Source organism: Macaca nemestrina, chromosome X (genome assembly GCF_043159975.1).
Source record: "Macaca nemestrina isolate mMacNem1 chromosome X, mMacNem.hap1, whole genome shotgun sequence".
NCBI classification, from domain to species: domain Eukaryota; kingdom Metazoa; phylum Chordata; class Mammalia; order Primates; family Cercopithecidae; genus Macaca; species Macaca nemestrina.
Window position 1 is genome coordinate 45918939 of NC_092145.1, and position 14101 is coordinate 45933039.

General features: G+C 42.8%; 1 protein-coding gene across 2 annotated transcripts in view; it reads left to right on the forward strand.

Annotated features, from left to right (window-relative positions):
• LOC105490463 (guanylate cyclase 2F, retinal) overlaps positions 1 to 14101 on the forward strand; it is a 107238-nt gene that overhangs the window by 77394 nt on the left and 15743 nt on the right. For both annotated transcript variants that reach the window (XM_011756108.2, XM_071088520.1), the window contains 5 exons: positions 2710 to 2859; positions 5925 to 6073; positions 8318 to 8481; positions 9268 to 9460; positions 12710 to 12884. In XM_011756108.2, coding sequence (XP_011754410.2) covers positions 2710 to 2859; positions 5925 to 6073; positions 8318 to 8481; positions 9268 to 9460; positions 12710 to 12884 — 831 coding nt within the window. The remainder of the gene's footprint in view (positions 1 to 2709; positions 2860 to 5924; positions 6074 to 8317; positions 8482 to 9267; positions 9461 to 12709; positions 12885 to 14101) is intronic.

A 14101-nucleotide genomic window follows, 5' to 3' on the forward strand; every position in this document is an offset into this window, starting at 1 on the left:
GAAAGGTAAGCTACTTAGTGGCCAACCTAAGATTTTGAACTCAGGTCTCTAGACTTCCAGTTCTGTGTTCTTTTATACTATACCGCAGTAGCTCTCCAAAGTCAATTCTATCGCCCTAGCAAAGCTCAGAGTTAATACTGGCTCCAGCAGATAAAAAACAAGCCAAAGTAATTTCTCTAGTTTTCTCGAGAGTTCAACTCTAATGGTAGTTAGTGGCTCTTACTTGGTTCTGGAGTGGAGATGAGGAAATGGGGGTGGGTTGTAAGTGTATTCATTACTGTCCGCTTTCAATTATGTAAGTATAGTGCAGAAAAGCCTCATTATAGCCATTAACAACATACATGTAAGTGCTCTTTGGAAATACTATTTGGTAATGATTGTATTTAATCACCCAGCTTTTACCAGAGAGTTTTGCTCTCTTTTTCCATCTTGTGCTTTTAAATGTGCAGGGAGAAAGGATGTCAAAAAGAAGCAGCCACATGCCATTTTTCTTGCTGTCAAATATTCACCCTTGCACTCCTCTCCAAAGCCATGGTGCCTAAAATCCCACAACCATAAATGTATTCCTTTGACATTCAGTCATTAAACTATCATTCATTGTTTCCCGTTTGATTTGTAAATATAAATCTTCCTAGGTAGGGAGACATAGGGTCAAAATCACTATAGTGAGTGTGTTGGAGACTTTCATGGGTGTAGGTGAGTAGTGGATGGTGGGTGGAAGCTCAGAAGGGCCTGGTTGGGGGACAAAGGCTGGGGACGCTTAAAGAGCAAAGAGAGAAGATGGGTGCATGATTGGTGGTGAAGCTGGAATTTCTTATTTCACCATTTTGATCAGGATTGGCTGAAAATAAGAATTTCCACGGTGGAGTTATCTTTCCTGGGTTTTGCTAACAAACCAAAAATAATATCTCACCTTTTACCCTTCTTCCTATTTCATAGTACTTTGTTTCTTGGACTCTCTTCCCAATACCCAAAATTTAACAAGATGAAAAGTTAGCCATTACTTTCCCCCGATACCCTCACTCTTAGCAGATGTTTGTCTCCAGCCTCACTATCTAGATGTCACCTTGTTGTTTACTCCAACTCCCTCTCATTCTCAAGGCACAGGGAGCCTATCCTTAGCCCTGTCACTGCTTTCTCCATTGTAGCCTTCCAATGTTTCTGGTTCCCTGTGTTGCTGCTGCTACTCCCACCCCCATTTAGGCTCCTCTCACCTCACTACCTGCTCTTACTGCAATGACTTCCTAGCTGGTCTCCCTGATTCCAGCCTCTCTCCTTCAATCCAGCTTGTGCATGTTGCCAGATTAATCTTCCCCAACAGGGCTTTCATCAAATCCCTCTCCAGCTCCAGCACCCCTACTGCCTTTTGTATTCACTCCAAATGCCTTTATTTGGCTCTCAGGCCCTCTCACCTTCTGCTGCCATTCTTCCAGCCACCCGCCCTCCTCCACTTCATCAACCCCACTTCTCATTTCTCATTATTCCTTAACAGAGTGCTTCTCTTCAGCCAAGCTAATCTGCTTACCACCACCTCGCCCCCCCGCCGCAATTTGCTCCTTTCTGCCTCTTGTTCTTTTGCACATGCTGTTCTTTCTCCCTGAAAAGCCCTTACCTTCTCAGCTCCAGAAAGTTGCATCCTTGACCTTCCTAACAAGCACATTTAAAATTTAACTTTTCCAGGAAGTCTTCCTGGATTAATTTGCTCAGCTCAGTTTTTTTTTTATTAGTTTGAACCTGATGAAATTGCCAATATCTAACTGTTTTTGATTCACAGAAATGGTAACTTTATATAATTCAATCTAAAACACTCTTCCTCCAGCTTTTGAGTACCATATTTCTATTGTTAAATTACATTTCTTTATATATTGCTTACAGTGCCCCCCCAAGAAAAATTTCTGACATTCTCACTGCCATAAACTCTGAACGCAGAAATAGTCTTTTGTCCCTGATGGGGCCTGAAATGAAGCAGAGCACACGATGGGTGTTGGACTTTGACCTTTACTGGATTCATTTCCCTTTACTATATAGTGGCCCTCATCATTCCCTTTCTTTTATTGCAGTTAGGGGTGCATATGTCTGTGTTTCCTACTGGTCTGTGAACTCCTCAAGTTTGATTCATCTCTGGCACCACCTCTGCACCTAGCACAGTGTGTGGTACCTAGTAGACCGTCAATAAATATTTGCAGAACTGAGTTGAAGGAATTGTTGCACCTTTTTGCACTGCAAGAAGCAGGAAGGTTGGTGTTCCTCTAATCCTTTTAGAGGAGACCTAGAGAAAGCAACTTGTGAATCTCTTAGCCCCAGCACAATCAAATTACCAGACACATATAGATCTCAGCAAACAACAAATCCATGGCAACCAGTGTGGTAGCACACTTGCCTTTCCCTGGAAACCTGCCAACTGCTACTTGCAGGCTCAAGAAAGCAAGCACCAGAGAATTTCTATACTTTTAGCTTCTGCGTCCTTTCCCACATTGCTGCTGTGTCTGCCTGCGTGGTTCTGGGGTGGAGAGAGTAGTATGTTTTCTCTGTTCATAATTCCTTAGAAGAATAGATTCAGACCTGGGGGAATGGGGGACACTAGCATGGCAGTCTGTCTAATAAAAATATAAGGCAGTCAATAAAACAGTACCCTCTGAGCCCTTAAGGGCATTGCAGATGTCGTCAGTTAATCCTCCCTGCATTCATTACACAATGCTTTCTTTTTAGAGCTGCTGTGGACTGCCCCTGAACTGTTGAGAACCCCAAGAGGCGGCAGGTTAGGTTCTTTTGCAGGAGACGTCTACAGCTTTGCCATCATCATGCAAGAAGTGATGGTCCGGGGTACCCCATTCTGCATGATGGATCTGCCTGCTCAAGGTAAGCGGGAGGTGAGAAAAGGGCCCCAGGGGTCCACCATGGCCGAGATCATCAGACCAACTCAGGCTGTCATGATTTTCCAGAAGAGTGTTAGTGCTAACAGCCTGATAGTCTGCAAGCAGCTCAAGTTATGTACAGGTGGGACTTATAGCCAGACAGCTTTAGGCATCTGGAAGAAATTCCCCCACCCAAGAAGCTGGTCTTTTTTTCAGACTGTGACATAAGCCAAGGGCCTACAGGACTGATGCCAATCCTTTTTTTTTTTTTCTTTTTAATTTCACAGTCCCCTCTACTCCTTTGAGACACTCTGCCAAGTATTTTAGTATCCCTCATGATGCTTCTGGATGTCAAGGCCCTACCACTGTTTCCCTGTGACATGCCCCAGGCTTCCATCCTAATCTCCCACCAAGACACTTGGCTATGAGGCAATATCCATCAATAATGACAAAATCAGTAGACAAAACTTTGAGGGGAAACAGGATATCTGTATATTCTCAAAGTATGAACCCACAAGATACTTACAAATTGCAAATGGAAAAAATAGAGTTTACAAGTAGAGGATCCTGTAGACACCACCTTAAGCAAGTGATCAAGATTACCAATAATAAGCTATTACCAGTAATACAGCACACCCATGTCATATACGCATTGACATGATACACTAAGAAGGGCACAATGTCACCTTGTTGTTATTCTTGACAAAAAAAAAAAAAAATACACAACCTCAATCTAATAATGAGAAAACTTTAGACAAACCCCAGCTGACATTCTACAAAATAAGTAGCTAGGACTAATCCAAAGTATCTAAGACAGGAAAGAATGGAAAGACAGGAAAAGAATGACGAACTATCACAGACCGAAAGAGACAAAGACAATAATTACATGCAATATGGGATCTTGAATTGGATTGTGGAACAGAAAAAGGACATTAAGGGAAAACTGATGAAATTCAAATAAGAACCTTAGTAATATTATTGTACAAATGTTAGTTTCCTTTGTACTATGGTTCTGTAAGTTATTAACAATAGGGGAAGCTGAGTGAAGGTGTACAGGAAATTGTACTATTTTTAAAACTTTTCTGGAAGTTTAATTTTTTTCAGAAAAAAATCTTTTAAAAATGAAAAAGAAAGAAAAACTAAAACCACTTAGCTAGGCTGTGTCCCACTCAGGGTTCCACATCATTCCTCTACTTAAAGCCCTCCAACAGTTCCTCATCACTTGTTAAGTGAAGGTGAGACTCCTCCCATGACATACAAGGCCTTTCACAATCTGGCCCCTAGCTACCTCTCGAGGCTTATCTTCTGTCACCCTCTATATCCCAGCTAAACCACATGACTGGCAGGGCCCTGAAAGTATCATGGTCTCTCCCATCTCTGTGCCTTTTCACATACTAGGAGGTGGAATTTTCCCACCTCCTCCCAACCTTGCCTCATCCAACTCATGTCACCTTCTCTGGGAAACTTTCTTTAGTGTGGGTCAGGTGCCTTTTCTGTACTCACAAGTGCCTGTCTCAGCTAGAGCACTTATATTGTTTGCCATTGTTTATTGCAATTGGACTGTGAGATCCTCAAGTGCATGAATCATGCTGTGCCTAAGCAGAGAGGTGGCCCATTCATCTTGATGGTGTTCTGAGAAAGGGACAAAGACTCCATCTGCCAGAGAATGGATGAGGCAGTCAAGTTTCAAGGAGTACATTCTCATGGAATCTGTTGTACTGAGAGCACGATGCTGTAATGGAGGAACCATTACTGGTACAGCCTGACCTGGGTTAAAGGAACGGAATGTGTGATGTCACAAGGAACTGCGAAGTCAGAGGCAACAACTGGAATTCTTTTATGGAGGCAAGGGGCTCGTATCAGGGGTAAAGCGGCACTGTTGGAGTGTTATAGCCAATTCAGGAATGGGAAGGTCACACTGGTGGGGCAAGCAAAGCTTGGTTCCTGATGTGGCAGTTAGAAAGTTAGAATTGGAGGTGGTGGGGAGGGGACTAAAGATGAGAAATGAGCCTGAAGAGATAGGACAAGAGCCTGGATTTTACTCTGTGGGTGATGGGGAGTCATAAAAGGCTTTTGAGCAAGAAAGTGACATGACCAGATCTGGGTTTTAGGAAAGGTTTGGAGAAGGGTAGGTTGGAAGCAGAGAGATCAGTTTGAGGCCCAGTGTGGGTTGCTGGGGATATTGAGAGATAACAATTTTTTTCCCCTGCTGCCAGGGAGTTTTCTTTTTGTAAAAAGGTCAGTGTGACTGCTCCAGACCTTTTGTCACTAACGGCTGTTGGGTCTGAATAGGGAGTCTAAGAATTCCCAGTTGAAGTCTGAGACATTTGGAAGCAGGACAGTGTAACAGATTGAGATTGCCTGGGTTCAAATTTGAACTCTGTCACTCTCTAGCCATGTGACCTTGGGTAAGTTACTTACTCTCTTCATGTCTCAGTTTCCCTAGCTATAAAATTAAAATAAGAGTGCCTACCTCACCTGTTTGTATGTGAGAATCCAGTGAAATAATGCATGCAAAGTATTCAGCACATTACCGGTATATAGGAAATATTCTACTGGAAGTGGAGTTCATGGACCATCAACCAGGAGGATCTTGATGAGGCCTTGAACTGTTTACTGTAGTTCTTAATTCCCTTTGCCTAGACACAAGGTAGAGACCTGGACCTGGGCTGGGCCTGGGCTTGTAAGGAAAGTTAAGTGGGTCTATTGTGGGGATTGGATGGCTTAGATGATTGGGGATGGGTGAGGGGAGCCAGGTCACTGAAGTTAGAGCATTAGAGTTGACATCAGATAGGCAGTATCTAAAACCTAGCAGAAACAGAATAAAGTTGCACCTAAATGATACCAAGAGTCCAACTGATTAATATCTCACTCCTCCCCCATTGCCTGATGCAGCTTTTGCTCAAATATAATCTATATTCAGGTCACCTAAGGAGAGAGCAAAGGAGATGGCCCTTCTGTGTTATCTGCTAACCTACCCCCATTCTTGGCTAAAAGTCAGTTATCTTTGCCAAATCTTGGTCCTTTTTTCCATGATTTGTAAACTTTTCTCTTCTTGCATCTGGACAGAAATCATAAACAGACTTAAGAAGCCTCCTCCTGTGTACAGACCAGTAGTTCCTCCTGAGCATGCCCCTCCAGAATGTCTCCAGCTGATGAAGCAGTGCTGGGCTGAGGCTGCAGAACAACGACCAACGTTTGATGAAATATTTAACCAGGTAAGGACTCTGAATCTTATCATTGCCCAGGAGCCTTCCTGAAGTCAACCTACACAAGGCTAACTCCTTGGTCCTTGTCATATTGTGGAAGGAACCTCTTGCAAGGGGGAAGGGCACTCCTCTCGGAGAAACAGCCTGGGAGTGGCTACTTTGAGGCTCTTGGTGCTGGAGTGTCATCAGCACATCCTCCAAGAGCCCAAAGATTGGTTCTAGTGTTCTTCTGTGTCTGAAGCTCTGTTCCTGACCATCCACAATCTGACCTAATCAACCTTTCAGAGATGGAATTGAACCATTAGGCATTTGTAAGGCAATGGCATTGAAACTATTAGATGATGGGTATCATGGAATAGATGGGGCTCCTCACAGAGCCATGTTTACTTTGCGGATACCAGAGAACTCTGGTATTCAACTCTGGTATTCAACTCTGGTGTTCAAGATGGAAGAAAGAGAAAGTGCAAATGTGGCGTGCAAAAGCAGGAAATTCCTTAAGTTCCCAGGCAATGGGGTACATGAAAAGCGATAACCTTCCTCCTTAAGATACTGAATTTCTAAAGAGGGTGATTCTTTCCCTAGAGGTGGAGATTGAAAGGGGAGTGAAGGAAAGGACAGAGTGGGCCCTGCTGTGGAAACTAAGGTGCAATTCCAATGTTGGAGCATGCGGTTTAGGCTTTGTTGAAATTACAGGACACCAAAACTGAGGGTGCTCACCATGAGTGCTGTGTCAGCTCTGGCAGAGAGGCTTTTGTGCCTGGCTGGAGTACAGCACTGAGATGCTTTATGAGTGGCAGGTATCTGAGGCGGAAAGAAAGAAAGAGTTGAATTGAAAGCCTGAGGGGCCCTGCTTATGAAGTCATCCGTGTCCCCAGCTAACAATGCCTCCATTAGCCCGGCTAAGTTTCTTGAGGACACTCAAACAGGTGTTCAATAGTATGGAAAAGGCGAAGGACCATGAAGGTCAAATTTCTGAAACCTTACCATGAGGCAGGAGAAAGAGCATTTGCCCCTGTGTTGATGCTAGAGATGTTATTTCAGAAGGCAGCAGAGAAGCCAGTGATAGATAGGGGGAGTGTACATCATGAGACTTTCAAACAAGACATTGCTATAGCTGCCCTCACTAAAATGCTTCAGTGGAAGTTTAGGCTGTCTGATGACAAGGCTAGCCTCCTAACTTCCTGCAGTTAATAACACTTAAGTGGGAGGAGGAGGAGAGGGAGGTTCCCTGGGTTAGGCAATAGGGGGAGCCCAAAGGATCTAAACTGGCTACAAGGTTATCCCCAGGACTTTGATGAACCTGCGGATGTGAACCAGGCTCAGAAGGGAAACTCCTAGTGTTGGCCTTGGGGCATTGGGTGCTAGGTGGAGCATGTGTGGCCCAGCTATATATAAAAGGTTCACTGGGACAGAGCCCTAGATGTCTGCTTAGCAAAACCGCCTCCGATTTTTTGTTGTTGTGAACACAGTCATGTGCATGTTGACTATAACAGTATAGAGGGGCTACCCCTCATGATTCTAATACTATGCCTAGCTCCCTGTTACTGTAGATAGACAAGGTCCCAAAAAGGCATATTGAAAATTCATGACATGCAGGCATCTCTAAGGCATTAGGGCATAGAATGGGGGCAAAATCAGTTGAATTTTACATCACTCTGACTGACCGAAGGACAGGTGCTAGAGGACACCCCTATTCTTGGACCTCCATGGTAAGAAATAGGGGTTGATTTTATCATGTGGATCTTGAGCCCTCTGTAAGAGGTCAAGGAGCCTCTCACTGTTCAAAAACTGGCAACACAGTGGCATTTGAGGATAAGAATGATTTAGTAGACTGATGATCCAGAAGAGTAAAACGGCACTTTCGGCCCTCTTTCCCCTTACCTCACACACAACTGGTCTGGGCTCAAGACCAAATCCTGTTGTCTTAGAAGTGGCTACTATGCATATAATAGCATCTCAGAACTGAAGGAGCCTGCTCAGAGCACTTTTGCTCAGGCTTGAAAGAACCAGAAGTGTAGGGGAAGAACTACTGGTGTGCGGGGATGGGGAGGGGGCAGAGGTGCACTGGAAGTGCCCTGTAAATGGGTCAGGGTGACAGTGAGGATGGGTGGTGACTTTTCCTATTTATATCTGGGTTCACCTTTCCTGCCCTGGCATTTTAGTGGAATGGATTTGTGATAAGGGGACCTGCTCCATCATCTCTGAGTTTGAGGAATAAGCATTTTCTGGTTCCCTTTTCTATTTTACTTCCAGTTTAAAACTTTTAATAAAGGGAAGAAGACAAATATCATTGATTCTATGCTTCGGATGTTGGAGCAATATTCTAGCAACTTGGAAGATTTGATTCGGGAGCGGACTGAAGAGCTGGAAATTGAAAAACAGAAAACGGAAAAGCTTCTAACACAGATGCTACCGCCGTATGTGAGAACACCTGAGGAGTGTGAATCTTTATAACAGTGTGTTCTGTTAAAAAAAAAAAAAAAAAGAAAGAAAGAAAAAATTACCCATCAACTAACTGCTCCCTCCCCTTGTCCTGCACCCTCTAGTGGACTTGAGTCACACCTTCAAATCAAAGTAAAATTGGAAACCAAGGGAGCAGAGCACACATCCTAATTTCCACTACCTGTAGATCATGCTGGTCATTTAAGTTTTTGTGCCTTGATTTTTCTGTATATCACTTCGTGACTTTCCTAGGAGGTTGACTGATTAAAAGAAAGCAGTTCTTTGAGCTCCTAGAGGAAAGTAGCAAGGTCGTTTTTCCAGGTCTTTCCTCTCTTAGCTGAAAACCTTATCTGTTGCTAAAATTTCCAAGTTTTCCAGGGCACCTTACTTATTATGTTGTAACGTGATCTTCTAGGATATAATTAAGGAAACTAGCCTCATGAAAGGGCAGTCACCTGGGAGCATTCCCCAGGTGTCTGAGTTAGGCGTTTAGAGAGCTGAAAAACCTCCACATGAAGGCACAGACCAGGTTCATCCAGTGCTGTATTCCAGCACCTGGCATAGTTCCTGACCCATTGTAAGCACTTAAAACTTATATGTTGAATAAATGAATGAATTAATGTTTTCATCAATGTAACACTTTCTTCCTCATCATTTATTAGCAGTGATTTTTAGAGGTTTATTTGGTGTATTTTTAGCAGGTGGATGTGGCATGAAGGGGGACCAGTGTCATCTTAGGAATAGCTGTGTCTGCTTTTCAGATCAGTTGCTGAATCTCTCAAAAAGGGCTGCACAGTTGAACCTGAGGGCTTTGACTTGGTCACCTTGTACTTCAGCGACATTGTGGGCTTCACAACCATTTCAGCCATGAGTGAGCCCATTGAGGTGGTGGATCTTCTGAATGACCTATACACACTATTTGATGCAATAATTGGCAGTCATGATGTCTACAAGGTAGGTTAATTAGCAGGAAAATATATTCCATAGTGAAATTTTTACATGAGGCCCATCCATGTGTATTCCAAAATTGAAGAATAAAATTTATGGAATATTGTTATTTAGGAATAAAAAATTAAATAGTACACCCCTTCCCTTGGTATGTCACTGGAAATGAAAGCCAGGTAGAATGCATGTAATTTCCCAATTTACAAAATAACAACTTTCAACCCAGCAAAAGATTGCCAGTCAGATTTATTTTGAACTTTTTTTCTAGAATTGGGACTAAGAAGATGTTGGGACCAAGAGAGTTATTGCACATCAGTGGCTGAGTACTCATAGTGTAGGCAGTACTGTACTAGGCACTGAAGCTGATAAAGAGGAAGTATTGGTGTTTTGCCCATAGTTGGTGACTGCTACAGAGTTCTTGGTAAGGTTTGTGTAGATCTAATACATGCTATAAAAATTTGGTCTCCTCCTTCAGGTACTGTTTTATACGGGAGAGAACTTGGCATTACAGCAGAGAAATATTAGACTCAAGGCTCTTTGGGATTGCTACAGGGTAACTGAAAGGCTGCCTATTGGTCTGAGGTCTGGGGAAGTGATTAATTGCAGGGTGGCAAGCCCCTGTTCCCACCTTCTCTCACTCCTCCAGCCTGTGAATTGTCACTCTATTAGAGTTTGCAAAATGACTACATTGACTAATTTTGGTGCCATGCTTCCTTACCTTTGTTTACATATGTTGTCTTGTCTCTAGGCAAAACATGACTAAAAATCTCAAAGCTGTGCAGGGACATTTCTACGTTGTCTGCATCATGGATACTTGTCTTATTGAAGAAGAAAGATGCCCCAGGCATCCTAAACTTTAGACAGCTTCTCTATCCCAGGACCAAAGTAGAGCTGGAGAATGAGTAGCTCCATTCATTGGATTCTTCACAGTAGTCTGAAATGTTCTAGCTCTCAAATCACACACAAGAAAGTGTGTTTATCTCAGATTAGACAGGGCCTTTTCAGGTCAGATAGGGAGCCTCAGGGCTAGGCCAAGCCACCTAAATAGGGCTCAGAAATAAACATCATACCTGTCAATCAGCAGGAGCTACAAGCTAATCAAGAAGCACACATGGAAACCACGATGCAGGAAAAATCCATGGAATCAGAGTACCTGTCTTAACTTGTTGAACTCAAGCAGCCTGAAGAGAAAAACAAATCACTGAAAGCTAATTCAGTTGAAACTAAAATCAAAGATGATTCAGCGTGGGCTGTAACACAGCTACCAGTTTAATCAATCCAGCTGATTCTGTTCAGACAATTGTTGGGGGTCTTACCAATAGGCTATTAGATATTTTGGTACTTAATGGTTGCAGTAGGGAGTTAATGGGCTGTTCACAGAACAGAGCAAGGCTATATAAATCCAAAAATGAAATTTATTTTTTTCAGCCCTGTTTATTAAAAATGACACAGTGCAAAGGAAATAAAAATTGAACCAGCAGCAAATGACCAAACTCATTTGTATTTTCATTTTCTTTACCTGTAAAATTTGAATCACGCCCCCTGGTACTTAATAATCTGAAATGGAATGGATAATCTGAAATGGAGGGCTACTATAGAATTGTGAAGTTAGTGATTCCGTTTCAGTTCTCCTGCCACTATCTGCATCTCAATCGCACCCCTTTCTAAACCTCCTTTTCCCTCTCAGCATCCTTATGTTGACTGATAATTTCCACAGCAACCCACAATTTTCCACAGCAGTCTGCACACCAAGACCATGCATGCCCATGCTCCCTGCTCTTCTAATCTCCTCATCCATATCCTTGGGGCCTCCTGGGTGACTGACTCATCAAAGCTAAAGGGTCAACCACTAATCTCTGATAATGGCCAGCCACTGACTTTCCCCTTCCATATAGCATTTACATGGTAATCCTTCCCTCCTGTGTGCAGGCTGGCATGCCTACGTGAGGGCAGGTATCCATTCCTCAGATTGCACAAGGTAAGGGAGACCTTGGATGGAAACATTTTGAGGCAGAAAGTCCTATAGATTGAAAGGATCATTGTTATTGGCTATAGAAATTCATGATGAAGAGCCTATTGCTGATTGCTAAACTTCTTTCTCTGGAGCTGAATCATACCCACAGTTCCAAGGCTAGTTTCGAGACATACCTATTTGATAATGATGATGATGATGATGGTGATAGCTTGAACTAAACATATATTATCTAATAGGCAGGTTTTAAATGCTTTGACATATATTAAATTATTTATTCCTTGGAAAACCCTATGAAGTTTTTACTATCATTAACACTATCGTACAGATAAGGATACTGAAGTACAGAGAGATTAAGTGATTTACCCATGGCCACACAGTTTGCAAATGTTGAATCTTAAATGCTAACCAAGATGGTATAACTTCAGAGTTTCATGTTCTTAACTGTTGTATTCTGTGGGTGCATTTCTCCAGGAACACATGGGTTTTAACTGGATTCAAACTTGTAGTAACACAGTCTGACTGGCACATTTCATAAAAAGTCCCTTCAGCTTAGTTATTTTCTGGATTTACCCGAAAAGTTTCAACTTACTGGTTATCTAAAACAGTGAGCACACTTCTGTGGGGAAGGCGAGGAGCATAGATTTCCCTTTTTTTCAAGTGTCCAGCCCTAACCATCCCCTGCAAAGCAGTTGAGGGCCAGTACTGCTGCTCCTCAGGGAGGTAGTAGTAGGAGAGGAGGAGGTAACTGGTGGGAAGAGACTAATTTCTTATACCCAATAGGCCAGCAAAACTAACTTCATCATACTAGCAAGGCAAAGCAGAGGGAACAGGCTTGTTCTTCCTTTCCCTTTCCCTATATTTTCCTTAAGGCTACCCTAGCTGATTTACCCCAAATAATCTATAGAAACGTTTGCTGGGAAGCATCATAGTCACCTTCTCCTAAGATGCTCCCCCATGGACACCCTAGGGACAGTCCTAGAAATCTCCCTTTTCTCTTCCCCACAAATGTCTCAGAGCCTGGTATTTTTCTAAGGTCAATCAGGAGCCCGTGAGGTAGCTATACTCATTTCAGAATCTCTTGGTGTGGGGCCTAGACTTCAGTATTTTTAATAAAGCTCCTTAAGCAATTCGAACATGCAGCCAGACTTGTGGATCATTGACAGTCCCTCTCTGCCTTTCTCACTTTACAACAAAACCACCTGGCCTCCATTATACCCTTACAGCTCTGTGCTAAAAAAAGCACAAATAAGTTGTTTGCTAATTCTATTTTTCCTAATTCCCAGGTAGAGACCATTGGAGATGCCTACATGGTGGCTTCAGGCCTCCCGAAGAGGAATGGCAGTAGGCATGCAGCTGAGATTGCAAACATGTCCTTAGATATCCTGAGCTCCGTGGGCACTTTCAAGATGCGGCACATGCCAGAGGTGCCAGTCCGAATTAGAATTGGCCTGCACTCAGGTAATAACCAGTTAAAGTAAGGAAACATTCTCATGTGCCTCTAAGAAGACTAAAAAAGAAAGGGAAAAGGATAACTCTCCACTGATCCCTGGCCACTGGATTATCTAGGTGTCCAGGGCTGCATAATTCCTTTATGCCTACCCAAGTTTACTCTCCTCCCAGTACCTGCACTAACACAGTGGGCAGCAGCTCCTTGTTCCAGGTACTAAACCCTTTTAATCTACCATTTTGGTTAGAGGCAATATTTCCATGTTTGACTATGCTATAAAATCAACAAGTGTATCTTGTAGTTAGGATAATTCATTTAATTAATTAAAATCCCAACTTCGGAACTATTTTCCTCCCATATTCATTACCTACTAGCTCCTCTTGCTTCTGTATCCACTCCCTACCTTTTTCTCTTTGCTCTGCTCTTCTAGGCTCCTTTCCTTCCCCCATCCTTTTTACCCCTTTCCTACCAAACTTCTTTAAAAAAATGAATGACATCCACTGTGCCATTTCTTCACTGTCCAGTCCCTCCTTAGCTCCTTTGCAATCTGACTTCAGTTCTCACCACTTTCCCCAATCCTTGTCTGCCTTTACCTCTGCGGCATCTGGAATTCATGACAAGCCTCCCTAAAACGCTTCTCAATTGGCTTTTATGACATGCTCCTCACTCTGTGAATGCTGCTTTTCACTTTATTTACTGGTTCTCTTGACTCTTCCTGTTCTCTAGCATTTTCTGGAAAGCTCTCAGTCTTGTGATCTCTTTGCTGTCTGCATGTATCACCTCTAATTTATTACTCAACCCACAGCAACCTGACTTTCATTTTCTACCACAGTCTGTGTCTCTATTTGTCCCTTATATTGGTATTCTCCAGTGTTCTGTCATGATGCACTTTTTTTCTCCTCCTACATACTCTCATGGGTGATCTCATTCATACCTGTGGTTTAACTACCACTTGTACGCTAATGACTTCCAACTCCACAGCTTTAGTGCAGTCTTCTCACTTAAGCTTCAGCCTTCTATATCAAACTTCCTGCTGATATGCCCACCTGAATGTTCCACATGGACCTTAGACTCAACACATCTAAAACAGAATTATTTTTTACTCATACAAACTTCCTGCTCTTCTCATATTTATTCTCTATTTTAGTTGGTGGTACCACCATTGACCTAGTTTCTCCAGTTAGTCTTGGGAGTCATTCTCTTTGACTCCTCCCTTACTCTGACCTTT